This window comes from Solanum pennellii, chromosome 6 (assembly GCF_001406875.1).
Source record: "Solanum pennellii chromosome 6, SPENNV200".
In the NCBI taxonomy this organism is placed as follows: Eukaryota; Viridiplantae; Streptophyta; class Magnoliopsida; order Solanales; family Solanaceae; genus Solanum; species Solanum pennellii.
The window spans coordinates 48,460,217-48,487,990 of record NC_028642.1 but is presented as its reverse complement, the minus strand read 5'-3'; the positions used below and the strand labels follow the sequence as shown (position 1 = coordinate 48,487,990).

Genomic DNA, 27,774 nt, shown 5'->3' with positions numbered 1-27,774 from the left:
TAAAAATGTGGTCAACTTAAAACAGCTTATAAGCTAAAAAAAAAAGCACCCCTACCCCAGCTTTTAACTTTTGGCTTAAAATAAGTTTTTTTTAACTTAAAATAAGTTATTTTGAGTATTGCCAAACAGCTAAATAAGTAAAAAACCAGCTTTTAAGTCAGTTTGACCAGCTTTTAAGCTGAGCCAAACAGGCTCTAAAACATGGGTTGTAAATTTGGGTAACTCTATTTACTGTGGTTTAAACAAATGAGATGAAACCACTCAAGTATTTTTTCTTTTGCCAAATTGTAATTTATACCAAAGACAGAATTCATAGTTCTCAACCTACTTTATTAATCACCCGGTTACATCTTTGGATGAAAAAAATTTATAAGTAATATATATGTTACCAACCCATATTTGATTTTTGATATCAATCCAAGCTGGTCATCTTTAAAAAATTGGTTGCAGCATTTTCAGGTCAGCTTGGTTTTGGGGAAATAAAACGTCACTTATTATATTCATCCGTTAATACAGAAAATTCAAATACTATTCAATTTTTTATAAGTTAATTATCTGTCACACGTAATGCACTTGACAAGGACATACATATATATTAGGAAGAATATAATACTAAGTAAATCAAATTAAATATTGCAAAATCAAACTAAATTAACTAAAAGTACACCTACCCTGAAGCAGATTGGCAGGCTTGAAATAAGAAATTCTAGACAACGTACTATATGGTAAAAATATTATTTTTTAGTAGCTTGTTACTGGGAGCAACATGCATAGAGCTTTGAATATGACTACAACTGAATATTGACATCAAGAAACTATAATGGAGAATGACGTTTTTATCTTATATTATCTGTGATCTTTCTATACATTGTCATAGTCATGGCCTATTGACTTTTCATATTGTTAATGTAGACGTAATTTGTGTTTGACCTTGGACATTTTGTGTAATGTATGGCCTTGTGAAGACCAAGCAACAACTTTTTTGGGCATGTGTTCTTAAGTGTCAATTACGTAGTTAATTTATCTATGTAATGAGCGCGAAACTTTTTCAAAACTTTAATCAAGAGTACCTGATAGAAACACTTTATAACACGTCACGTCCTTAATTGAGATATACTATAAGTTAAGTATCTAAATGAAACTTAAAGCGATATATTCGATCACTACATGACAAAGTGTAGGAGAGCCATGCAATTTCTTAATTTTACTGTGCCTTTAAGGATTAGTGGTCCAAGAACCAACTAAACCTAACGAAAGATACCAAAGTCAAGTTCGCAACTACTAAATAATCACGTGTGACTTTAATATTCCCATGTTATTTTCATGGTGGGGGGATGTCCCTGCCCCCTATATATCAATGGTTGGTGGGGGGATGGGCGGGGGGTTGTGATTTTTATTTTGATTTTTTATATCTGGTATTCATATTGAAGTCTGACTAATTTAAAATAGCACTACGTAACATCTCATTCAGAAGAAAGTAGTCTCTATTAAAAAAAAATTTTATACATCAAAACTCGAATCCAAAAATTATACCGAAAAAAAAAGCTAATGCATCCACTCCATCACATCCCAGGCTAGGATGGATGCCCCTATAAATATTCCATGGTGGAGGAATAAAGAGGGGTGGGGGGAAATCCCTACTTCTGATTTGGTAATTACTTTTGACAACAACTTGGGAATTGGCCAGACATACTATATTTTCTTTTCTCAGATCAAATTAGACCAATCAATTAAGCTTACCATTATGAGAGCTTATTTGATTTTCATTTATTAAAAAGGATATAATAAAGTATATATCATTAAAATATTGGGCTGTGTGATTTGAAATCTATCCGAGCTTTAGAAATGGAGAAAATTAAATTCAAGTAAATAGCGTGAAGTTCTAGTATATATATACAATGTGATTAGAGTTTGAACTTAAAAGTACAAAATCATTGATTTCATTGAGTTCCAGATTATAAATCTACAAAACCATGACATAATCCTTGCGCTATAAAACTATAAACGCCGCTATAATTTCCTTGAATTTTTAGACAAGCTGTACGTTGCTATTGTCAACTTTGACATTGTATAATGAAGACATGGAAAATGCCTTCTGGTTTTTAAGTAGTCGCAAGTACATTAATATTAAAATTTTAATCATTTGTTTTTTTTTTTTTCACTAGAAAGATTCAAACATTGACTAAACATTATAAGAAGAGATATCTCTTTATTTTCATAACTCAATTTTGATATACAAATTTAATATCAGTTGCTTCAATCATTAGTTGTTGTATCACATGTAGTGATGGAAATTAAATACTTTTCCATTGTATCATTTGTTATTCCAAATCATTTTCGTAACTCTCCTTCTTTATTACCATCTCCGTCTCAAAATAAGTGTCATCTTACATGTATCACATTCATTAAGGAATTAATAATTAAGTACAATGTGCAGTTTACTAAACTACATGAAATACAAGAATACAATCGGAAAACAATTTTTATGTTGAATTCCTAAGATAATACTACTTATTTTGAAACAAATTATTCGTTAAGATGACATTTTTTTGGGACGGAGGGAGCAATTTAATGTTTTAACAAATACATTCAGTTCATTGCTTCTTGTTTTTCCGTTACGGTCTGAAAGCATTTAGTAATTTAGGTTTGATGAAGCCAAAAACGGAAAATAAGAAGCTAAGTTTTTTCAAATTTAGTTTAGGTATTTTTCTCCAACTATTACACAAGTGGCTAAACACAATTTAGTTTTAAGATGGTGACTAATTTTTAATTAGCAGGGTAAAGAGTTGCTAATTTGTTTTTATTAATATTATACTTGAAACTTGTCGAAAATATTGAAGTAAAATGAATTTATCGCCGTTTTATAAAGTACAAGTACCCTATGCTTCTATACACATTTTGCATAAAAAATATTGAATTAAGATAGAACCATTCACCTCAGAACTGCATCCGCTATTGAATTAGAATAAACCTATCGCTTTATATTATTATATATAATATATGTTTTGCATACATAAAATATAATTAGTATTTCAAAAAATGGGAGGAAGAAATTTGTTACTTATATGTCACGTCTATCAAACTCTATAAATACGTGGCCTTTTACATCCTTCATTTTCTCTTTCATTTTCTTTCCCACTCCAAATATAATTAGTAATTCAATTAATCTCCTTCTTAATTTTTTCCATTACATCTCTGGCAATTCTTAGGGTTTTCTCATTCAATTTCTAGGTAAATTCATTTTTTTAATTGTATCTCTTTTAAATCTGCATGCTGTTCTTTCACTTTGTTATCTAACTTTTTTTTTTGTTTTTGTATAATTCAATTTGTATCTAACAGTTCCTTTTGGGCTTCGAATTAGAAGATCGACATTGGATTTTAGATATTCACGTTTTTTCTAAGCTCTTTCAACCAGGTACTTATTGACATTTTAGCTCTTATACTTATATTTCGTTTTTCTTTTTTCATAATCTAAATTACATTTTCTCATGCAACTATTTTGAATTTTTTTTTTCTGTTTCTTGAAATTGTTACGCTAACTCATTTTGATCCTTGTTAATAATTTATTCCTAATTTTGGATGCGTACGCAAATTTGCAAGTTTTTTGCAAAATTTTGCGAAATACCAATCGATCAAAGGTTTACCCCTATTTTTATTTGTTGTTGTTGTGACATTTACCATGTACTAATAATACCGGGCTTATAGTGATATTTGACAGCAGAAAAATCCTATAATCTATATAGCAATAGCGGATCCAGGATTTTCACTCAGGGTTCGAAAAATAAAAATATAAATGTGTGAACTAGAGTGCCCGTCCAAAAAGGAATTGAACCTGCAAACTGGGGATTGCATTCGCGACCCAAGTTGCATAGTCCAGTACCACTTAGCTATCTCTCTTCTTTGATTGTGGGGGTTTGAAATTAGTATTATATACAAAAATATTGAAAATCAAAGCTATATATATGGTGTAATTTTTTGTGGAGGGGTTCGGGTGAACTCCTAGCACCCACGTAGGTCCGCCCCTGGTTGTTAGATGGATGTAAATATTTAATAGAATAAGTACTAGTTAATGTTTATTTTACAAGTTTACATATGATTACTTTATATAAGTGATGTGATCGTGTAATATTTTATATTCAGAATTTATGTTTTGCCTATGCCACCATCCTTTATATGCGGAAATTGTACATCTGTTTTAATATTGTTTAAAGTCAACTGCATGTGTATGCAACATTTTATAATTTTGTTGTAATAGACAACAATTAATCTTTACAGTTGAATACTGTTCATATCTTTGCCCTGCTATTTTTCTCTCTCCAAATTTTCGTGTTTGTAATGGTATAAATGTGGTTATAGAGAGCTTTAACTCGATAAAGTTTCGAATATGTAAAGTTGTTTGTGTTTGTAAGTGATCTCTAAGGTGAAAAAGTTTCAAATGCATCTAATCTTGTTTCCTATATTGCATCTTAATCCATAAAACTGGACAATTGATAGCTATAACTAATGTTTATGATTTAAACGAAAAGTCACACTTCGTAAAGAAACATGTCTGTAAGACAGCAAACATCCTGTAGGACATGGATTGTGATAGTATTTATGCAGAGTAAGAATGTCATCTCTGTTATTTTTTCTTCTGGTCTAACAACAAAACGCCTACGGATTATAAGCACTAAAATTAATCTTGGTTCCTTATTGACTCAAGGAATATCGAGTACACTTTCTATACTATGTTAATATACAAGATACGTTTTTCTTTTAATGCTCCATGTTGTGTGCTACCGTACCATTGTTTAGCTAATATTCTTGCCTCCACTGTTGTTGTTTTTTTGGATATAAGTAACGCCATGACATGTATACGCTGTTTTCTTCTCTCCAGGTAGGAAGCACAGAGGCATATAGCTAATATCAAGATTGTAAGTTCAAGCATGTTGTGTTTCTTAAACTGCAAGTTGGCTCCGGAAATGAGGTATTTTTGTGCTGATAGATTCATATAATTGGCTAAATTATGCCAGTAATTTGACATTCATGCAAGTTTTTGTTTTGATTGACCAGGTTTCAGGAAGTCGGTGCTTGATGGGCGGTATACTCAGGAGTAGTGATAAGAGAACACTAAAGAGGTGGTTTTTCATCGACAAAAGGGTGGGATAAAAAGATTAGGTACTACAATTCAACTAGTAAAAATCGGTCAAATGCTTAGAGATTCATTCAACTTGAATTCAGCGAAAGCTTCTTCTGTTCTTACGGATCCTTTGTTGATAATTAAGCAAGTCTAGGTTGTGGATTTATTCTAACCTATTGACTTATTCACAATCAATGGTTTCATTCTCCATAGTGTTCTAATGATTCCGAGAAAGAAGCCAGGGAGGCTAGATGATGTTCGTTCTAATGGTTGGCTTGATGCAATGAAGTCTTCGTCACCTCCTAGTAAGAAGGTTCAGAAGGAAGCAGGCGTTGAGGGTTTCTCTGATGATGCTAAAGTTGGTTACTCTTCTTGGATGGTATGTTCAATATTTCATTGTTTCCCTTAGTTTTACACACTTAATCGATATTTTCGTAGCCAGAATGAATATCAGATACGTTATAATCAAGTGTCTCTCTTCATGTTGTTTGTGTGAAGTTCAAGTATCCATCAGCGCTAAAATCTTTTCAGCAAATTGTAAACCATGCGAAGAATAAAAAGATTGTTATCTTTTTAGACTACGATGGTACTCTTTCTCCAATTGTAGATGATCCTGACCGTGCTTTTATCTCCGCTGAAGTAAGTAACTACTCTGATTTTTCCTTATTTTAATAAAGAAGCTTACCTGAAGATGTTCACACAATGAAAAGAAATTACAAATTCTGCAGATGCGTTCTGCTGTCAGGGATGTCGCGAAGCACTTCCCAACAGCCATCATCAGTGGAAGAAGCCGTGATAAGGTAAAGAGTTTCTCATTAGCATGTAATTCAGGCGTTGTTTGTGTTTACGTTCTGTTGGTGTACGTCATGCTGCAACATGTTCGTCCTGTTTCAGGTTTATCAGTTGGTAGGACTAACCGAACTCTATTATGCTGGTAGTCATGGTATGGACATCATGCTTCCGATTAGAAATGAGTTGTGCACTAATGATTCACTCATTAAATCTACTGACCAGCAGGTATTACAGTTTATAAGAGTCGTATTTTCATCAATTGCCTAGTAAAGATTGGCATTTCGTCCTTTTTACTCATTTCTACGTTACTTTCTTATAACGAAGGCTCTAATTAATGTTTTGAGCAGGGCAAGGAAGTTAATCTATTCCAGCCTGCTCGTGAATTTTTACCTATGATAGATGAGGTGTTTTTACTTGTTTCTCTATATGTTGCATATAAATGGATAACTAGTACTAATTGGCACCAAAAGAGATAAGAATGTTATTGGAGTACCTTGCAGGTTTTTAGAACCCTCGTCGATAAAACTAAAGAAGTTGTAGGTGCAAAAGTTGAGAACCACAAATTTTGTGCCTCTGTACATTACCGTAACGTAGATGAGAATGTGAGTCTCATTTCCTTGCTGTTTCTATTAGTCTCTTAATTCCGAGGTTCATTACCTTTATGAATTATTTTGCAGCCATTTGTTTGTGATGATGGTTTTCATTTTGAATGCAGAGTTGGCCTATTCTTGCCCAATGTGTCCATGATGTCTTGAAAGAATACCCTCGACTACGACAAACTCATGGGCGGAAGGTATCTCCATTACTTGATTTTGGTAAACATGACTCTACACACATCGTTCTAATTTGTCAAAATCTTGCTCCTTTTTTCGCTTGTCGATAGGTTTTAGAAGTCCGCCCCGTGATAGACTGGGACAAAGGAAAAGCAGTTGAGTTTTTGCTTGAATCACTAGGTATGTTACATCAATGAATTGCTCCATGATCTCCTCAACCCTCCTCTCCCCGAGAAAAAACGTATAATAATAGTATAAAACGTATTGTTCCAAACTTCCATCCATTTGTATCAAATATATGCACAACAATGCAGGTTTTAGAACCAGCCATGACGTGCTCCCTATCTATATTGGCGATGACAGAACAGATGAAGATGCATTCAAGGTACATTACCAATACACGACGAAAGAATCTCAGCATCACTCTTTTTTTATGCTGTGAGATTAAAGAGTAACTGTAAAATCCAGGTTTTGAGGGGGAGATATCAAGGTTATGGGATTCTTGTTTCGGCTATTCCTAAAGAGAGCAACGCTGTCTTTTCTCTCGGGGATACTTCAGAGGTTTGGAATGTGACATTATACCAAATTTCTCTTGTCTATGGTGTTGAAATAATGTAACTGAAAACGTCGTTGATGAGAAATCTAATGTATGCAGGTCAAAGAATTCTTGGGTTCTCTCGCCAAAACTATGGAAAATCAAGAAATCTGAAATGCAGGATGGGGAGGGAACAAAAGAGATATTATGAATAAGAGTTTTGAATAAACTGTGAAGTCATTTCTTTATCATATTGTTCAAATATTTTTCTTACAAGTGCAAGAATTTTGTTTTCATTTTTTTTTTTTTTTTGTAATTTCATTTTGAGCAAGGAGGAGACTGTTGAGAACAAAGGCCATTTTCCTTGGGTGATGGGTCGTTTGATCTTCTTATATGGACTTGTGTCTTACTATCCTCACGAGTTGTGGAAAACATGATATTGGTCGTACTCAATCCAGCTTTGATGTCAATGAAGACCTAATTTTGCTAGTTATATATTTCAAATCTCTTCTTTTTAAATTATTCTCATGGAAATATATTTTGAAAATATAGAATGGTAAACAAACATTTAATTTTTCGTTCTCTTCAATCATTTGCATGCATCTTGCACCAACAAATAATTAATCATTTTCTGTTTCCATCTGCAATTTGTAATCTTAATTATTAATGTAAATAGAAAACACTAATTTTTGATTTATATAAAACAAAATTCTTTTTTTTTTTTGAATCGTCACTTGGTGCATTTGTTTCTTTACAAATTCTCATAAACCAATTCATTTGTAGAAGAAAAAAAAAGAACTTTTCCAAGATAAGTCAAATCTATTTAAGGCGGATAGACAGAGCGGATCAAAGCATGAAGCCATTTGGAAGAAGGATAATTCTCGCTGTCCCGCTCTGCCTACCGCGCCCTAATTATGTCGAATTTCTTTTACTTTTCCTAAGTATCTTTACCATGTTAGTCTCTTATAGTGATTTTGTGAATGTAAAATTAAAGTGATGGTACGTCTCTAATATATTTAGGCGATATGATAGACCTGTACCTCTCCCTTTCAATCTAATGTAAATTTACTTTTTTTGGTCAATTTTAGAATTAAATGAGCCTATTTAAAATTAGAAAAAACTTTAATTTTAGGATTTCAAGATTACGCTGCCATTATTTTTTTAAAAGCAGACATAGACCCCCGCACTAATTAGTAAACAATCTGTGATTTGTTTATTACGTAGAAAAGAATACTTTTAAATTGTATTTGAACCACTAAGAAGTCATAATTTTAAATCACTATTTGAATATTTAATTTATTTATTTTAAATATAAAATTCGATTCATAAATTTATATTCATGTATCAATTTTTTGGGTGAAGTATTATCCAATTGAATATATATTTTCACTGATAGGGGCCAAAAACATTTTTCAACTATACCCCAAACTTAACTTACATCCTTAAAGTATAATTCTTAGCAGAAAACATCTTCCAAGTATTTAAAAGTAAATAATTTTCATCCTTATGTTAGATATCGTCAAAAAGCTAAGAAATCTTAAAAAATCATGAGCAGTTCACGTGACTATCAACAAAAGTTTTCCTGCATAGTTTCATTACTTGCTATAAAAAGTTTCTGAATTTTTTAATAAAATATTAGACATTATTGCTTATGGAAACAAAAAAAATGTTTGAAAGTTGTGAGAGTAAGTACATGATCTGCTCTTTTTCTCATTTAGTAATCGGAAATAAGTTAGAGCTTAATTATCTTACCTTTTTCATAGCCAAATTGTATTTTGGATCAATAAGTTTTTGGGTCAATCTGATATTGAAGTAATCAAAATATTGATTATGTCTCGCATTTGAGTTTCATTTTACATTATTAGAAGCTGAAGTTTTCAACAAACGTGCTTCTAGCATATTCAATTGAGAAGAAACATATTTCAACTAATAATATTTTTAATATCAAACTACATGAAAAATAAATGAAAAAACTGTCAAATTAAAAGATTATGCATAATGCTAAACTCATTCACCGGAAAAGTTCACGATAGTATTTTTGGTGTATCTAAGAATAATAATTCAGAAGGAATGACTTTATTTTTATGGATCTCTTAGTTTTTTGATAAATTAAAATAGAAGGGTGAAAATTGTTCACTTTTAAATACTTGAAAGATGTTTTATGCTAAAAATGATACTTTAGGGATGTAGTTTAGATTTGGGTATACTTTAAGGATGATTTTGGCCAAAAACTTGAGCTAGAAGCTCAAATACGGGTTTGATAGAATCAGTATACCCTATAACAACACTAGCTTTTAGAGACTGTATATATGCACATTAACAAAACTACTAAAGCATTTATCGGCATCATTTAATCGTGATTGAATTCATTGTCGTTATAGACTTTAACGACACTTACAAAGAGTATTAATTGCTACTAAAAATTATTTAGCAACAACTAAATTATTGTTACTAATTAATTATCGCTAATAATCATTCTTGATGTAGTGAAAGCTAAAAGCTCATATACAGGTTTAGCCAATTCAGCAACGTTTGCTCAAATAATATATTATCAAAAAATTTAAATTTAGAATCTAATTATTACCGTCTGAAATAGTCATAATAATATTCAAAACCCATATATAAATAAAATAAGGGAAACTTTCACATATAGCCACTTAAAAATAATTAATTACTCTCTATAGCTATAGTTTGATAATTACAATTTGTAGCTACATGTTATTTGGAGGAGAGAGGCGAGCGAGAGTGGGAGAGAGAGGAGAGAGGCGAGAGAGAGGGGGAAAAGAGTGGGAAAAGGTGAATTGTATATGTATATTGGTTAGATAATTGTATATTATACATATGTAATTATATATATGGCAAGAGATATTGGGAGAGGGAGGAGAGAGGCGAGCGAGACTGGAGAGAGAGGAGAGAGGTGAGTGAGATCGAGAGAGGGAATAGAGTGGGAGAGAGGTGAATTGTATATGTATATAATTGTATATAGCTGTATATTATACATATACATTTGTATAAATGGCAAGCGAGATTGGGAGAGGGAGGAGAGATGCGAGCGAGATTGAGAGAGGGCAGAGAGTGGGAGAGAGGTGAATTGTATATGTATATAGGCTAAAAAATTGTATATTATACATATTTATTTGTATATCCTGGTGAANGTATATAGAGGCTAAAAAATTGTATATTATACATATTTATTTGTATATCCTGGTGAATTATACATATACAAACATGACTAATTATACAAAGTCGAAGTCAGCCTACGTAAGTAATGTATAATGTTAGTCGCGAGTGGTAATTATAGCAAACTATAGCTATGATGAGTAATTAAATNACAAACTATAGCTATGATGAATAATTAAATAGTATAAATTTACTTATACGCGTAATTTTCTCTATAAATAAAGTCCTAACTTTGCCTCTTTCTACTTTCTAACCTTTTCAGACCCTGTAATCTACTTAAAAACTAATAATTGTGAAGTGTTACCCTAGAAGGCTTTTTTATAATGCAAATAAAATATGAAGTATGCTTGTACAACATTTTATTTTATTTGAAATGAGCTGAATAAATTAAACTAATTAAGTACCAGACGGACTCACCAATCATGCACAAAGTTACCGGCGCATTATCATTTTTTATTTTTTTAGTCCTCCAAGAACCTACGCAACACTTCCACTAGGAAGTTTCTTTTTAACAAATATTTGATATGTTCCTTTATGTCCAAATTTTAACAAATATTTGATATGTTCCTTTATGTCCAAATATCTTCAACACAAGGGGTCGTGTTTGTTTAATTTTTAGGGATGATTAAATTGCGCAGAAATTAATAATATATGAATTAGTTAAGAAATTTATAATGAATTTAAAGATGGTAATACGTAGATAGTAATACATGAACTGTAGTTTAGAAAATTTTAAAAGCGAATTTAGCTTGTTTTAATTATACAATATGTAATTTTAAGAAAACATCTCAACTCTTTATAATATAAATAAAATAAGTTTGTGAACTATTTAGTTTTTATAAGAGGGCTTTCTGTCTTTTGATTTTTTAACCCATTTAATGCTATTTTACATTTTCTTCCGTTTAAATAAATACAAATAATTTTATAAGTTAATACAAAAACTTATGTACATCCAAATCTCCTTATATTAGTAATGTTCGCCTGAAAACGTTATTTTTAAATATTTGTACTTGAAATTTGTAACTATATAAATATCATAAGTGCTATTATAGAGAAGTAAAACATAACATGAAAAATTGATTTTAATAAAAAATATGTAGATTTTTATAATGAAACATTGTTAGAACATAATTGTTGTAACGAGGATTTTGAAGATATATTTTGTGAGCTTAACCCATTCGTGGTCCCCTAAAGTTGGCACCAACTTTCTCTTAGATACTTTAACTAAACTTTGTTCATTTTAGACATCTCATGTCATGTCTCTTTGTGTCATTTTGACACTTTTAACTGACATGGCATAGTGAGTGTATCCATACCAGCGCGTGAAAGGCTCATTTCATCATTTTTTTTTTCATTTTCTTCCTCTCAGTCACCAACTCACCATCTCTCAAAACATGAACTCCTTTCATGGAGAAATAATTTTGATGATGCTACAGACAAAAAAAAGAATTTCAACACAGAGATATTACAAAAAATAAATTTCAACCCATGATTCATGTTGTCACAAATAAGAAGGGCAGCAAAAAAATTTGAAAAAGACGGTGGGTGGCGTGGGAAAGGGGTGGAGAAGACGTGTGAGTGGGGAAGGGGTTGGGGTTAGGGTGGGCAAAGGTGTAGAAGACATTGGATGGATGGGGAATAGTGAAGAAGACGATCTAGGTAGGTGGGTAGAGGTTGGGGTGGGTAGAGTGGAGAAGATGACCTTTGTAGGGTTGGGTTTTTTTCTTTTTGAATTTTTTGTGTAAAATTTTCCACATGTCCTTAAGTCATTGACTACTTTTTCATTCTATTAAACTATCATTGTTTAAAAATTATTTTTAATATATATGCCACGTGTTTTTATTTAATTTGTCACTTTGATACGTCATTGGACGAGTGCGTTACACACACCTTATATATTTGATTGATTGTTAAAAAGTAATAAAATGATACAATACAGTATGACATGAAGTGTCTAAAATAAACAAAGCTTAATTAAAGTGTGTTAGTAAAAATTGATGCCAACTTTAGGAGGTCACTGATGGGTTGGACCTATTTTATGATACTACTTTTATATGTTTCACATGAAACGAGCACTATTATTAGTCCATGGCACGTTTAAGTGTAACATCGTCGATTTTCTTTGTAAAGTAATGGACGTTTTTAACTCACTATCACGATTATATGCAGATAAGGTCTCATATATTTAGTACTTCCATTGTTTTATTAATGAGTATTAATTAGTTGCTTGAATACGTACATGTGAAGGGCCCACCTAATCCTGTCATTTGATAAGTATTGAGTTTTAGAATGTATATATATTAATCCAAACTCTTTGTAATTTTATATAAAAAAGTGACATTTATAGCTAACTAATAAAATTTATTAATAATACTATTTAGTGATTTATTAACAACTTCGAGATGTATATGGTATATATATTATAACTTTTTATTGTATTTAAGGGTGTGATCTACTGGTCAATAAAGTGATTAAAAATTTCCGAAATTTTAAGTTTAAAATTCAATCTAAACAAATAAAAAAATAAATAAATATCTCGTAAGATTAATTGAGATGTACGAAAATTGATCTAAATATCACGATCATTAAAAATATATATGGCTTTTTGTTCCTAAAGAAAATTGGGCAGGGGAAAAGGGCAAATTGCGTTCAAGGTGGACAACATAAAAAAAAAAAAGATTGAGTGATGTCATTTGCTTTTTGTTAAAGCCTTAAAGGAATGGTTAATTTACGGGGAAAATAAACATCTTATCCTATTTTCTGTCATATGATTAGCACTAGTGTCTAATAATGCATCAAATTGCATATTACATAAGAAACTTTTAAGTTGATGAATATAGTAGTATACACATGATGATTCTATTAATTTTATTTACACCTTATCCTTTTTGTTTGGTGCAAGGACGAGTCATCACAGAAATCTCATATTGTGATGCATCTCACTTTTATTTTATCCCATTTGTGAACAATTGTACCCAAATAATATATACACTTGCCCTCAATCCTCTGTGTCATGGCTTGTGAGATAAAGATCACATACTTTTGCGTATGTAAATTGGAGTTGTAATCAACAAAATTTTGATCAAGAGAAACGGAAGTTAGGTGTGTGGCGGTCTTTAAGTGTTATTTTCGTGTTTAATAGGAGGTTTCAATAGAGTTTTGTTACGAATCGAACCTATATCCTGGACGTGGCTGGCTGACACTTCAAAATTATTGATGGTTTCCAATCGAATTCTCATCCTAATTGACTACAAGCGGAAAACCAACTCAAAAAATAATAGACTTAAAACTGAATTACATCCGTTAAAGTCAAATAATCAACTCATAAAGTCTAAAGATATTCAATAGAAATACTTATAATTTGTAAAACAACTCAAAAGAAAGTAAATATTGGAAGACTTTTCAACTCTATCTATAAAGCCTCTATGACTAGGATAACTGTCGGGATGTAACCCTCAACAACTTAACAAAAGCAGGACATAAACGTGAAGCCCTCCGAAAAGCTTGAAGGCTCACCAAAGCTAGATGAAGTGCAAATTGTATCAAGGAAGTTTTTGTTGATGACTCTGAACACCTGTATTTGTATCATAATAAAATACAGATCTAATGACATTAGTACATTGAATGTGCAAGCATGTAAGGAGATATGAAAGGATAGATAACTGAACTGACAAACTAAATACAAAAGCAATAACAAGAGATGCAATGTTTAAAGCGTTACAAAACAGAAGATATAAAATCAATGGTATATAAAAATACAACAAAATACTCTTTACTCTTATTTGAGAGATTCTCTAAGTGACAATCGTTATTATAAGTTATGTGATAAAATGTATCGCCCACGCTGTCAAAATTGTTCTATACTTTGTCGGGGGGGTATAGAACACCTCAACTAAGTGGATCCACTAACATATGCTTAAAAGCAATACAAAATAGTTCAAGTACAATCCTTTACCCATGTTGGATACATGGTTTATAAGGAATGTGTTGTCTGAATTGAGTGTCATATCACTGCTCAATACTACTCTCAATAATTATATACTCATGCTCAATGTTTGAAAACATTATTTTTGCTCAAATTGAGGTAATTACTTAAAAGGTCCTAAAAGAGGTACTGCTCTCAACACATAAACTTATTTAGAAATCAAAGTTTCTCTCTTTCAATGAAAAAGTGTTACATTTGTGAATACTTAGTTCTCTTATATTCTTTCTCACTCATGAACACGACTCTTCTCATTTCTCATATTTACTTTCTCATAAAATTAGCTTAAAACCATTATTCGTTACAAAGGATCCTCAAAAGGACTTCTTAGAACTTTCCTCTTAAATTCACTCTTAATTTTGAATGTAAATTAAAACATGTGATTAGAACATGCAGGAACTCTGAACTAGTTTTGATGATATTTATAAATAATTACAGAAGAATCAGATTTTAGGTCGTTTTTAATATGAAATTAATAGCTTGGATGATTGTCAAACGACTACAAAAGGATCAGATCCCTAACTAGTTAAACTGACAAGTGAAATTTGAGTTACAGAAGTGAAAAAATCACCACCCTTTGCCTAGCAACTTTTACTTTTTTACTCTCTCAATAATTCAAATTCATAATTTTTGAATTGAAGATAAGAAACACTTTACTTACCATCTGAGCAACTCATTTTTATAAGTGAATTTAACAAAAAAAGAATTTATTGTGAGATTGTTTATATTTTTATATTTCGTACCCCCAATTATTCAGCATAGTAAATAGTATTAAAATAACAAATAATACCAATTTATATTCATTTACTCCAAAAGTAAGCAGACATTAATCCTCATATATTTGCGTAATCAAATATCTTTAGTACAATATGTCGAACTCACCAACTACTAGTAGAGTGTAGTAGTAGAATTAATTTTTCAAAAGTATGAGACAATATAATGGCATAAAACTTTGGACCAGCCAACAAAAGCTATTTTATATATATATAGTATAGTCAAAGAAATTATAATAACTAATGACAAGTTGACAACTTACTTTTTCAGATTTAAAACGTGTGGTACGTAAAATTAGCTGCAAGATCAAAAAATAAAGGTGAAGATTAAGGGTATTAATCACATTTACAATGATTTTCGTTTCTATATTGTCTTTTAATGATTTATACTATGAAAAAAAATACGTATTTATCTGTGGGGCAAGCTTTACTTTTTTGGGATATAGTTTTTCACCCCCCTCCCCCACCACCACCACAACCAACCCCACCCTCCTCCAATAACTTTAAGTTTATTTTTAAAAAATATTTTTAATTTTAATTTAAAAATTATTTCCTAATCTCTAGTAAAAATAAAAGATATTTTCTCAAAAATATTTTTCATTTATAAATCAAACACTAAAAAAAAATTAAAAAAAAATATTTCTACTCCAAACAGACATGAGAAAATTAGTCAAAACTCTACTTGATTTCCAGGAAAAATAATTTTGCTAAAATAATATGATTCATTCACGGAAATATAAAACTTCAAGAAATAGTAAATTATTTTATTTTAATACATAAATGTGAGGTTAGAATTTAAAATTAATTAATGTGTCTTGAATTTGTTACCAAAAAGGCATAACTCATTTTAGTTAGTAAATTTACAATTAAATATTAATACATATTTCATAAATTTTCAACATAAATGTTAAATTTAAATAAAAGTATTAACTTCATGCGAAATATAAAATACATATTGTAGCTTTGTTAATGTAAATACACCAACGTGGAAAGTCCGATCCACGAAATTTTTAATCATGCTCGTATTTATTACCACAAAAAATTGGTTCAAGCTTTCTCTAGCACCTTCTAATGTGTTTCATTTTTGAATTTTTTTTATGCATAGCTCCCTATATTATATATGAGCATAATAAATAAATATGTTATTTGATTTGATTTTTATTGTATTATTTATATTTTTTAATTTTAAATAAATATAAATAAATACATAAATTTATATAAAATTAAGGAGATAAAGATATACTACTACTCAAAGATTTTGAGTTAACCTAAAGGAATGAGCATGCCTTTACCTATTGTATTTAATCAAAGAAAAGTATAAAAAAAACAAAACGTTTGCAAATCAACTAAATAAATGTTCAATAATAATAATAGTAATAATAATAATAATGCCAAAGATAGGTATACAACGTGTAACAAACAAAAAAGAAGTAAAATATAAAAATGAGTCTCAAACTTTTAAGGAAAATTTTAGTGGTAGATATTCTATTAATAAATAAATATTATTTCATTTTTAATATATGTATATTTATCTGCCCTTTTCTTTTTCCATTATATTATATTATATTTTCCTTTCTTCATCTTTTTCTTCTGCTTTTCCTCTTTGCCTTTATCTATTCTTTTTCTCTTTATTCCGTCCATTCCAAAATCTCTTTTCGAATTTTATATCAGTATTTATTTTTCTCACCTTTTTTTTCTTGTCCTTTTCTCTTTCCCTCAGTTTTTTTTCCCCACTCCTTTTCCTTTAATAATCCTTCATAAATCGTCTTTTATTATTTCAAAAATAAATAAATATTATATATCTCAAATTGATATTTTAGATGATCATTCAATAAATTCCTATTATCTCAAAAAATTAAGATAAAAAGTGAGAACTTTTTAAAATGAAATAACTAATATTTGAGTGATTATTTGAGAAATTAATCTTTATATCTAACGTCACGTGCAGGGAAAAGGGTTGAACACCAATATGAATAGCTTTTATCATTTTTATACAGGAGTATTAATTAGTAAAAAGAAACAGATATTTTAAAAGTCGAATATTCTAATACTCCACTATTTTACGTGAAACTGAATTTTTAAAATTCAATACACAATCCATATACTAGCACTTGTAAATTGTGATTAAATTGTGATTGTATTTAAAATTAAAGAATTTTAAATTTTAACTTGGACGTATTACACACATATATATATATAATCTAGTCCAAAAAAAAAGATTTTGGAAATCTTTAATTTTTTCGGTTTCTGTTTAAAAAAATTGAAAAACATATTTTATCACTATTTACATTTTTCTTGGAACCCCAGGACTATCTCTATCACGGCCTCTACTTCTATTGTGTAATAGTTTACAAATCACGATAAAAAATATAAATCGCACTATACAAGTTCTTTGCACATGCTAGACTCAGAAGGCATTTGAGGAGATCGACGGACTACCCTCCAAGCCAACTGAAGCATTCCAAAGGATATTTCATTCAGAAATACTTAAAGTTTGAGTAAACACCAACTAACTTTATTACTAAAATAAGTGTTGTTATTTTTAGAAAAATATAAACAATACTTTCACAATCTTTGAAAAGTACTTTTTTTTCTGTGTGCGCTTTTTTAGTCGTGTATGACCATGATCACATCTTTATAGTAACACATGCATCTATCGTCTTCCTCTGATATACTTTTGAATAATTATTGGTCAGTACTCCATTTTCTTGGATTCTTTAATTATTTATTCGGAAAAGAGTTTAATATATTCTTAAAGTATTAAAAATGGTTTAAAATTATTATTTATCAAATGCCCTTCTCACCCACTAAGATCCAAAATACTCCTGTCATTCACCTTTGGATTTAAAATTAACCACTTCTTCATTGTCTAAAAATTAAACTCTTTAAATATTTTTAAAAATATTTGGCGTTCAACTATTGTTTATAATTTAATTTATTAATATAATTTATAAACCAAACCCACTACCCGCTCATTACTAACTAAACTCCACCCAATTAATAATCTAATTATCATATTAAAATCGCCATAAACAATACTAAAATACGATAAAATTATAGATTCCTGAAAATTACATCTAAAATTATTCGAGTCCGAATCGAAACCCCAATTAAATTTAGGTTGAGCCGCTTATTTAGGAGAACACTTTTGATAGGATTCTCTTTCAAGATTGAATTAGAAATTTATGATTAAGGTAAAGAAGTAATACATCCCGAATTAATTCATGCACCTTTTTTAAATATAATTTTATAAATATTTATGATTTCTTTTAAAACCTTTAATATATTATTTAAAAAAAAGTTACATATGAAGTAAATCACATAATTGAGACGTAAGAATAATTAAGATGAACATAATTAGACTTTTAAGTTTATCAGTAATTTTTATTTAGATACTTGAATGTATTATAATTTACTTCTGTAAATATTTTTGCCTCAAATTTTTAAAAACACTCAATTGGCAGTAGCTTTTTTGTTGTTGCATTAATAATGTGACGGGTTTATTAATTTGGAGGATTTAATTAGTAATGGATGGGTAGTGGATTGATTTATAAATTATAACAAATTGTTGAGCGCCACACATTTTAAAAAAATATTTAAATAGTTTAAATATAAAGCCGTTAAATAAGTGGTCAATTTTGAACCCAAACGTGGATGACAAGGATATTTTGGACTCAATAGGTGAGTGGAAAGGGTATTTTGGAGCTAATAGGTGGATGAAGAATAATTTTATACCATTTCCAATACTTAAAAGGTATTTCAGACCCTTTTCCGTTATTTATATGACTATAATATTATTTAAAGCACATAGAGTACTCTTTTCCTCTATATATATTGAACAAGTTCATGGACTAAAGAACTAACTAATATATAGAGAACACAACAACATGGGTGGTCTTGTACATACTATACAATTTATTTTTGGGATTGTTGGTGAGTTTATTTCACTTTAGTTTATTTATTTTCATATGTTAAATTTATTTTGTATATTTTTTTCTTTAGTTAATTAATTAATTTCTGGTTGAGTTTTTCTTCTCATTTGCTTCTCTTTTTTTTCCTATACTAATTAACAGGAAATGCCGCTACTCTTTTCCTCTTCTTGGTACCCACGTAAGCATAATTCTCAAATATACTCCTTAGAGTTTTATTTTATTTTCAATTGAAATAGTTGATTTATCTATAATGAAAAACCATTTTTAAATCAAGATTTATTTTTTTTTACTTCAGTATTATTTGCCAAAACTAACACTTTAATCTAGTTAGATTGGTATATTATAAATTTAAAATTCTTGTTTTCTGTATTTATTTTTATTGATCAATGATTTAATTTTCTAATTCAAGAGAATTAGTCAATTTATCTCTTATATTTTTTGCCAGTCACTTTTTTTAAAAAAAACAAAAAAAAACTCATCGTTATATTTTTATCTAAATTATTTTATACTTGACTATAGATCTTTTTTTGAGAAATTAGATATTCATTCAAATGATAAATTAATATTACTCGATTATAATTTATGTACACTGATAATATAAATAGATTTAATATAGTTTTGTTTTATTGAATTTAGGTTTACATTCAAGAGGATTATCGAGAACAAATCAACAGAACAGTTCTCTGGAGTACCTTATGTTATGACATTTCTCAACTGCTTGCTTTCTGCATGGTAGTTATCTATGCTCCAAATATCATTACAATAAAAACACATCATAAAAAGAAAAAATAACACATAAGTTGAACAAATGCTTCTATGGTGTGTTTCTCGAACTTATCAAGTTGAAATTAAGAAATATATAAGACGTTTTTATAAAATGTAAAAGCTTAAAGTAAATTTTAAATTTTTAAAAATTCTCAAATAATAGAATATAGGTAAATATTAATTTTTATATAGTATTAAAAAATGTTTTATCTTTTGTCAAAGTCATTTGTCATATAATAACCAATCGTGTAATCATGCACTATGTGTCATATATAATATTTGTTCAGAAACGTATTTGAGATAAAATAGGTTAAGATGTGGTTTATACCTAAACTTTTTCATTTTTTATTACAAGTTTTAGCTGTTTTATTTTATAATACTCCTATTTTAGTTCCAAATAAAACTTTATTATTTTTAGTATTATCATATATAATATATAAAATAAATAATATGTATTTTCAAAAAATATTTTAACATAGATTTTGTATATGTCAATTTAGGCTACATATCAGCTTAACTTTTCATAGATTAAATTAGATTTTTTCATCGTAATTATTGTATTAAAGTTTACTGATAAAATTATTGATTTAATGAATGAATATGTTTCTTTCAAAAAAAAAACTTTAACATAGATTTTTCATATGTCAATTTAGGCTACATATTAGCTTAACTTTTCATAGATTAAATTATAATTTCTCATTGTAATTATTGTGTCAAAGTTTACTGATAAAGTTATTGATTTGATGAATTTCAAAAAATACTTTAACATGGATTTTTCATATCTCAATTTAGGCTACATATTAGCTTTAACTTTTCATAGATTAAATTGGAATTTTTCATTGTAATTATTGTGTCAAAAGTTTACTGATAAAGTTATTGATTTAATAAATGAATATGTTTTTTCCAAAAAATACTTTAACATTGATTTTTCATATGTCAATTTCGGCTACATACTAGCTTAACTTTTCATAGATTAAATTAGAATTTTTCATCATAATTATTGTGTCAAAATTTACTGATAAAGTTATTGATTTAATGAATGAATATGTTTTTTTTGAAAAAAGAAAAATTTAACATAGATTATCCATATGTTAATTTAGGCTACATAATAACTTGACTTTTCACAGTTTAAATTAGAGTTTTTTTATCGTAATTATTGTGTCAAAGTTTATTGATATAGTTATTGATTGAATGAATAGGTATGGTTTGCCATTTATATCATCAAACAATATTCTAATAGCAACAATAAATGGAGCTGGAGCTGCAATTGAGTTGATATACGTGTTGATTTTTTTCTTATATGCACCCAATAAACAAAAGGGAAAAACATTAGCAATGTTGATATTAGTTATAGTCGCATTTGCTATCGCAGCGGTTATTTCGGTACTTGCTTTTCATGGAAAAAATAGGCAACTCTTCTGTGGTACGGCTGCTACCATATTCTCCATCGTTATGTATGCATCTCCTATGTCTATCATTGTAAGCTCTCTCGATAATCTTTTTATTTCAATTTATTTATCTAATTGTTATTTGATACGGTATTTAAGTATGTAAAGAAAACTTTTGATCTTGAACTAAAATTATGTAAAATATTAAAATGTCATTTAATCTTGTAATCTTATAACATATGTGAAAAAGTTCTAAAGTTTACAAAAAACAAACGAAAGATTTTAACAAACTAAAAAGAAAAGTAGAATTGACAAACGTTTTAAACAAAAGAAGTATATATATTATGCAATGATTCCTTTTCACCATATAAATTTCAAATCCTAAATTCACCTCTAACCGCTAGATAGATTCAAGGTTTAAACTAGATGGATCCAATATTTATGCTTTCATTATTTGATTTATTGTATTTTTTTAGTTATGGATTCAACAATGATTAATATTTGTTAATCTGTACAATTTTTATGCTCTGTTTGATTTAATCTCACAATCTTAAAACTATAAATAAAAAATATTTTATCATACGAGCAATTCCCTCTGGTTAATTTCGTTGAAGAGTACTTATGAATGAAAGATTGATTTGTGCAGAGACTAGTAATAAAAACCAAGAGTGTGGAGTATATGCCATTCTTCCTGTCATTTGCTGTTGTGGTATCTTGCAGCTGCTGGTTTACCTATGCCATGCTTGGAATGGATCCATTTGTTGGCGTAAGTATTGTGCTTAGTCTCTCTCATATTTATCGTATGTTAAAAATTGAATCAAATATACATAATTTGCTTAATTTATCAAAATCTTATAGATTGTGTTCAAAGTAATTCGAATTAGATCAATTTCAAATTATTCAAGTCTTAATTCATTTTTACTATAACAAAAATAATTATTAGCTGTATTTAATTTTTAATTGTCGCTAAATATGTATTTTTAGCGACAGTTGTTACTCTTTGTATGTGTCCCTAAAGCCTTTAGCGACGTTGGTTCTAATGACACTTAACTAATGCGGTAAAGACTTTAGCATTCTTTACTAATGTCAATATTTAATACCACTAAAAGTTGTTTTTGTCGTAGTGTTTATAAAAATCTTCAATTGAGTTCAATTTAGATTTGTTTCAAGTCTCTTTATTTGCATTAGTGTAATGTATGTTCTCATATCGAAGGTATGAATTACTATCTATTTAATATTTTTTTGAATTTATCTATCAATTCGTAAAAAAATTCTAAATTTTCTTAAGTTGAAATTCGAATTTTATTTGTATTTATTTATCATTGCTTCCAGTGAATTTCGTTTTCTATAACGACAATGTGGTTATAAAAGATAAATAACAATATTTTAAAATTATTTAGATTAAATCGATCAAATCCCAATTGTTAGTCCAACTCATTTAAATTCAAAGTAAAATTAGACCTGTCATGACTCAACTCAAATCCGGCCATATACACGCCTAACTATCACTCTACCAGCATTAATTAATATGTGGGACATTTGTGAATTACTTGTATTAATTAATAATTTTGTTCTTTGCAGATTTCAACAGGTGTTGGCTTGGCTTTAGGAATAGTGCAGTTAATCTTATATTTTATTTACTGTGACAAAAAAATATTAAATAAGAAGACATCTGCTACTGATGAGTCCCTACAGAACATGGGCAATGACTATAGCAATAATGTTAAGTGTTACAATGATGAGAAGCAATCAAATTTTCATGAGCAAGTCTAGACAAGTTATCAAATCAAGTTCAATATGCAACTCAAAACTTGGTGATTTTTGTGTAAAATCTCTCTCTTTAGATTTTATAAACATTTTGATGTACTCGAATAATATCATATTGTAAAAGCATAAAAGTATGTCAACAATGATTAGATATCTAAATGAAATATGTATGATTATGCATTACGTTCGCACTGTGTGATTGCTTACATTGAAGATTATTTAATGTTTATGGTTATAAATATTTATATGTATTCCATGAATTTCTTAACACATTTCATGATCTGGTCTGCACTTTTGATGAAGAAGCTTCGGATATTGATCAGCTTATTTTATCATATTTTCTAAAATTTCTACTATTTGAGAAAATTATAAAAAGTTTTGTCTTGGTATACATCACTTAACGCGATACATTGATCGGGTACTTTAAGCGATGCATCGGACGTTGAGTAATGTATTTAAAATTGAGATACGATTATCGAGATATATTCGAAACTGGAACGTGATGTATCGGATGTATCCGTATTCTGCTAAATATAAGGTATTTTTTTATAATTTAAAAAAGAGTGGAAAAATAACTTAAATACACAACTATAAGTTTAGTATTCTCTAATTTTCCCTTCTTTTTTTAAATATTACATAATTTTTTTTTTTTTAATTTTAGTAGAAGTTTAGAGATACGTAGCCTTCTCTCTCCTAAATAAAGCTAGTAATTTCGCATTTTCTAAGTAACAATTTTTTTAGTCTAGTTATTAACTTTATTTTTTAAAAAGAAAATAGTTAGCTAATATTATTATAGTATATTATATTTTATATATATTTTTAAAAAGACTAAAATAAATAAACAAACAGAAATGGAGGCGAAGAAGTCCTAATCTAAAACTAATTCCCCCCTAATCTAAAACTAATTCCCTCTAAATATTTTCAAAACAAAACCCTTTAGGTTTCCCATATGAATGAATCTTCAGCCATATCATAACTTATACACGAAAAAAGAAGGAAAAAAAATACTATTGTTATATTATTTTAAACGATCGAGGAACTTTCATCACGTTGACGTAATTCGATTTTTCAGCAACACATATCTGATTTTATAGGCTTTGTTTAGAAAATCTTGGCTCAATAAAGGTTCGTTCTTTTTCCTATTTTATTTTTCTGATTTTTATTATATATTATATAGTTTGACTCTATTTTTTATCATAGTTTGGCTCAATAATGCTATGGATTATTTGTTGTTATTTTATGAATGATTGAAACCCCAAATTATCGATCATTAGAATATGAAAATTTGAACAATTTTTCATGTTTTATTTATCCTTCGACTCTAATTCTTCATATTGAAACTCATCATTTCCATTTACCATTCCCTTGTACAGCATGAGCTTTCCTTCTTTACTTAGGTTATTTGCTTTTGACTTAATACGTAAATATGCTCATTTAATTTGGTCTTATGCTTTCTAATTTTGGATGAGCACAAATAAATATTAAAACTTGTATAAAGTTGAACAAATAGACACATGCGTCTGACGTGACATAATACATGTAGCAGGCCACATTAGATGTCTTGTAGGATATGAATTGTCACCTAATTAGATGTCAAGTAGGACGTGTATGTTTATATGTTACAAATTTAAGTATTTACTTATACGGACCCAAAAGGGAAGGATATAAATATCATATTTCAAAGTTAAAGCTTTTTACTTTTCTAGTCACGAGTGATCACGATGATATCATTATAATAAGCCATGCAGTTTTCCTCTATATTTATGAATAGTTATTAGTGAGAATTTTCCCTTTTTAAGTACTCCATATTCTTGATTTAATTACTCCTATTTATTTTGAATTAAAATATCATCTCCTCTTTATATTCAACTAACTTGCTCATAGCTTGTAGAGTAATCAACAATATGAGGGGTCTTGTACACACTATACAATTTGTTTTTGGGATTCTTGGTGAGTTAATTTCACTTTAATTAATTCATTTCCATATTTTATTTGCTTTGTATATTTTTCTCTTGAATTAATTAATTAATTTTTGGTTGAGTTTCTCTTCTTTTTTTTCTGCTAATTAACAGGAAATGTTGCCACTCTCTTTCTCTTTTTGGTACCCACGTAAGTATATTTCTTAACAAACACGATCAGAATTTCTATTATAATTTATACACATTAATAATATAAATCATTTTAATTTTTAATATATTTTATTTGATTGAATTTAGGCATACATTCAAGAGGATCATCAAGAACAAATCAACGGAACAATTCTCTGGCATACCTTATGTTATGGCATTTTTGAACTGCTTAATTAGTGCATGGTAACTATCTATACTCATGCAGCAAATTTCTTTTCAAATTTTGATGCATCGAAATGGACTTTGATTATTAATTTTTGGGAAAATGCACAAATACCCCCTCAACCTATGCCCGAAATCTCAGAGACACACTTATACTATACTAAGATTCTATTACCCCTGAACTTATTTTATAAGTAATTTGCTACCCCTTTTCGGCCTATGTGGCACTAACTTGAAGAAAAAAAAGTCAATCAACGTTGAGCCCACAAGATAGTGTCACGTAGGTCGAAAAGGCGTAGAAAATTATTAATAAAATAAGCTTAGAGAGGTAATAGGACCTTAGTATAGTATATGTGTGTCTCTTTGATTTCGCGCATAGGTTGAGGGGGTACTTGTGCATTATCCCTTATTTTTTTTAATAAAGTTATTGATTTAATGAATGAATAAATGAATTAGCAGGTATGGTCTGCCATTTGTAACATCAAACAATATTCTGGTCGTAACAATCAACGGGACTGGAGCTGCAATTGAGTTAATATATGTGCTTATATTTTTATTATATGCGCCCAATCAGCAAAAGAGAAAAATCTTCGCAATATTTGTATTAGTCGTCGTTGCTTTTGCTGCAGCTGCTGTTATCTCAGTGCTTTTTTTTCATGGAAAAAATAGAAAGCTCTTTTGTGGCATTGCTTCCACGGTTTTCTCTATCGTTATGTATGCTGCTCCTCTGTCTATTATCGTAAGTACTCTCAAATACTCCTCGATATAATCACATATTTTTGGTATATTATACACATATTTTTAATTTTTATTCAGAGACTAGTGATCACGACCAAAAGCGTGGAGTACATGCCATTTCTCTTATCATTTGCCGCAATCCTATCTTGCACTAGCTGGTTTATCTATGCCATACTAGGAATGGACCCATATATTGGTGTAAGTACTTCTTTCGCATGATGTTGAGAATATAAGTAATGAAAGTTTAGATGAGTCAAGCAGATTGAAACTCATATCAATAAGAATTATGAATTACTAGTAGTAGTAAGTAGTGAATTTTGTTACTATGCAGATTTCAACAGGTGTTGGGTTGACTTTAGGAATAGTGCAATTGGTCTTATATTTCAGTTACTGTGACAAGAGAATTTTAAATAAGAAGACATTTGCTGTTGAAGAGTCTCAGAAGAATATGGACAATGACGTTAAGCCGTATTTACCATGATGAGTCAATACATGAATGTCCATATGTGAAAGTCTAGACAAGTTAAAACGGAGGACCAAGTTCATGGCAACTCAAAAATTGATGATTTTTGTTCAGAAACAGTTTATTTAGATCTATTATATTGGCATTTTCATGTGCGTAGACAGTATTGTAAGAGCATAAAAGCATAATCTTCTGCTTTACGTATTTGTTGTTGTAAATTGATAAGGAAATAACTATGCATTTATTCATTGATACTATTCAACTACTTTTATAGTATATAATAACTTGTTAAAAATTTTACCTTTCTATATGAAAATTAAAAATAAAATAAAAGATCCACGTGACCCCAATCACACATATAATATCGAAATATTTAGTATGCTCACTAGATATATTTAATAGTTAAATATGATCTTCTGAATTTGTGCTACAACAAGTCCAGTTTTTTTTTTGTTTTCGTTGACTTTGCTAGCTAAATTATTCAGTTTGACGTTTTGCTATTTATATTGTTCTTCAAAGAACAATGTCAATCTTTAGTTTTTAAGTAATGAGTTGCCTGCAAAATTACCTTGAAGCTATATTTAGCTATCTTAAAACGTATTAATAGAACATCAAATCCCAGCGAGTTTCTATAGGACAAAAAAATGTTGCCTTTAAAATTTGAATTTGACCACTATTACTATATTCTTATTTAATACTAAGGGTAGTATGATAAAAAAGAAAACTCTTAATTTGGAAAATGAAAAATCAAAACATTTAACTTTATATTTTTTCAGTGGACATAAACTTGCTAGAGTGGTTTGGTCGGGCTTTTTTTAGGTATCTCATAACTTTGCTTCTGCTCGTTGTTGGTGTAGCTTTCCTAATTATTCCGAAATAATCTTTTTAGGAGAGACAATTTACATATTTCTGTCAAATCCTTCTATTTTTACGTACGGCTGGTACCATTTGGATGTGTTCTAATTCTTTCGAATAAGAGAAGTTTGATGTTTTTTAATCCATTGTATTAATTTCACATCCTATTCGCGGTATGATATTTATGATGTATTTAACTATTGAGCCTCAAAGTTTATGTTTTTATATGATCACAACATCAAAAAGAAAGTCGGACAACTACCAATATCTGTTAATATATATATATTCGAACAAGAGAAGTGACCACGGAAAAAAAAGAAACTAAACGCCCACCGTGGGGCTCGAACCCACGACCACAAGGTTAAGAGCCTTGCGCTCTACCAACTGAGCTAGACGGGCTACTGGTCATATTTTACCAATG

The 27,774-nt window shown here is 29.2% G+C and overlaps 3 protein-coding genes and 1 non-coding gene across 4 annotated transcripts; 3 read left to right on the top strand and 1 right to left on the bottom strand.

Annotated features, from left to right (window-relative positions):
* Positions 1-3,120: 3,120 nt before the first annotated feature.
* On the top strand, positions 3,121-7,714 carry LOC107022632 (probable trehalose-phosphate phosphatase F). The gene is made up of 15 exons (XM_015223228.2): positions 3,121-3,231; positions 3,340-3,415; positions 4,877-4,966; positions 5,053-5,157; positions 5,333-5,498; positions 5,618-5,758; positions 5,848-5,919; positions 6,014-6,136; positions 6,259-6,315; positions 6,412-6,513; positions 6,627-6,704; positions 6,795-6,864; positions 6,999-7,069; positions 7,153-7,245; positions 7,340-7,714. Exons 5-15 carry the CDS (start codon positions 5,340-5,342, stop codon positions 7,391-7,393), a joined length of 1,020 nt encoding a protein of 339 aa, XP_015078714.1. The 5' UTR covers positions 3,121-3,231; positions 3,340-3,415; positions 4,877-4,966; positions 5,053-5,157; positions 5,333-5,339; the 3' UTR covers positions 7,394-7,714.
* Positions 7,715-18,971: 11,257 nt separating this feature from the next.
* On the top strand, positions 18,972-23,194 carry LOC107021502 (bidirectional sugar transporter SWEET1-like). The gene is made up of 6 exons (XM_015222178.2): positions 18,972-19,087; positions 19,228-19,264; positions 19,723-19,818; positions 21,051-21,330; positions 21,886-22,005; positions 22,821-23,194. Exons 1-6 carry the CDS (start codon positions 19,042-19,044, stop codon positions 23,010-23,012), a joined length of 771 nt encoding a protein of 256 aa, XP_015077664.1. The 5' UTR covers positions 18,972-19,041; the 3' UTR covers positions 23,013-23,194.
* Positions 23,195-24,910: 1,716 nt separating this feature from the next.
* On the top strand, positions 24,911-26,712 carry LOC107022962 (bidirectional sugar transporter SWEET1-like). The gene is made up of 6 exons (XM_015223521.2): positions 24,911-24,956; positions 25,079-25,115; positions 25,223-25,318; positions 25,757-26,036; positions 26,114-26,233; positions 26,367-26,712. Exons 1-6 carry the CDS (start codon positions 24,911-24,913, stop codon positions 26,514-26,516), a joined length of 729 nt encoding a protein of 242 aa, XP_015079007.1. The 3' UTR covers positions 26,517-26,712.
* A 967-nt stretch (positions 26,713-27,679) lies between these two features.
* Positions 27,680-27,752, bottom strand: TRNAK-CUU. Its single transcript has one exon. It is a non-coding gene; the product is annotated as a tRNA-Lys (tRNA).
* Positions 27,753-27,774: the final 22 nt, after the last annotated feature.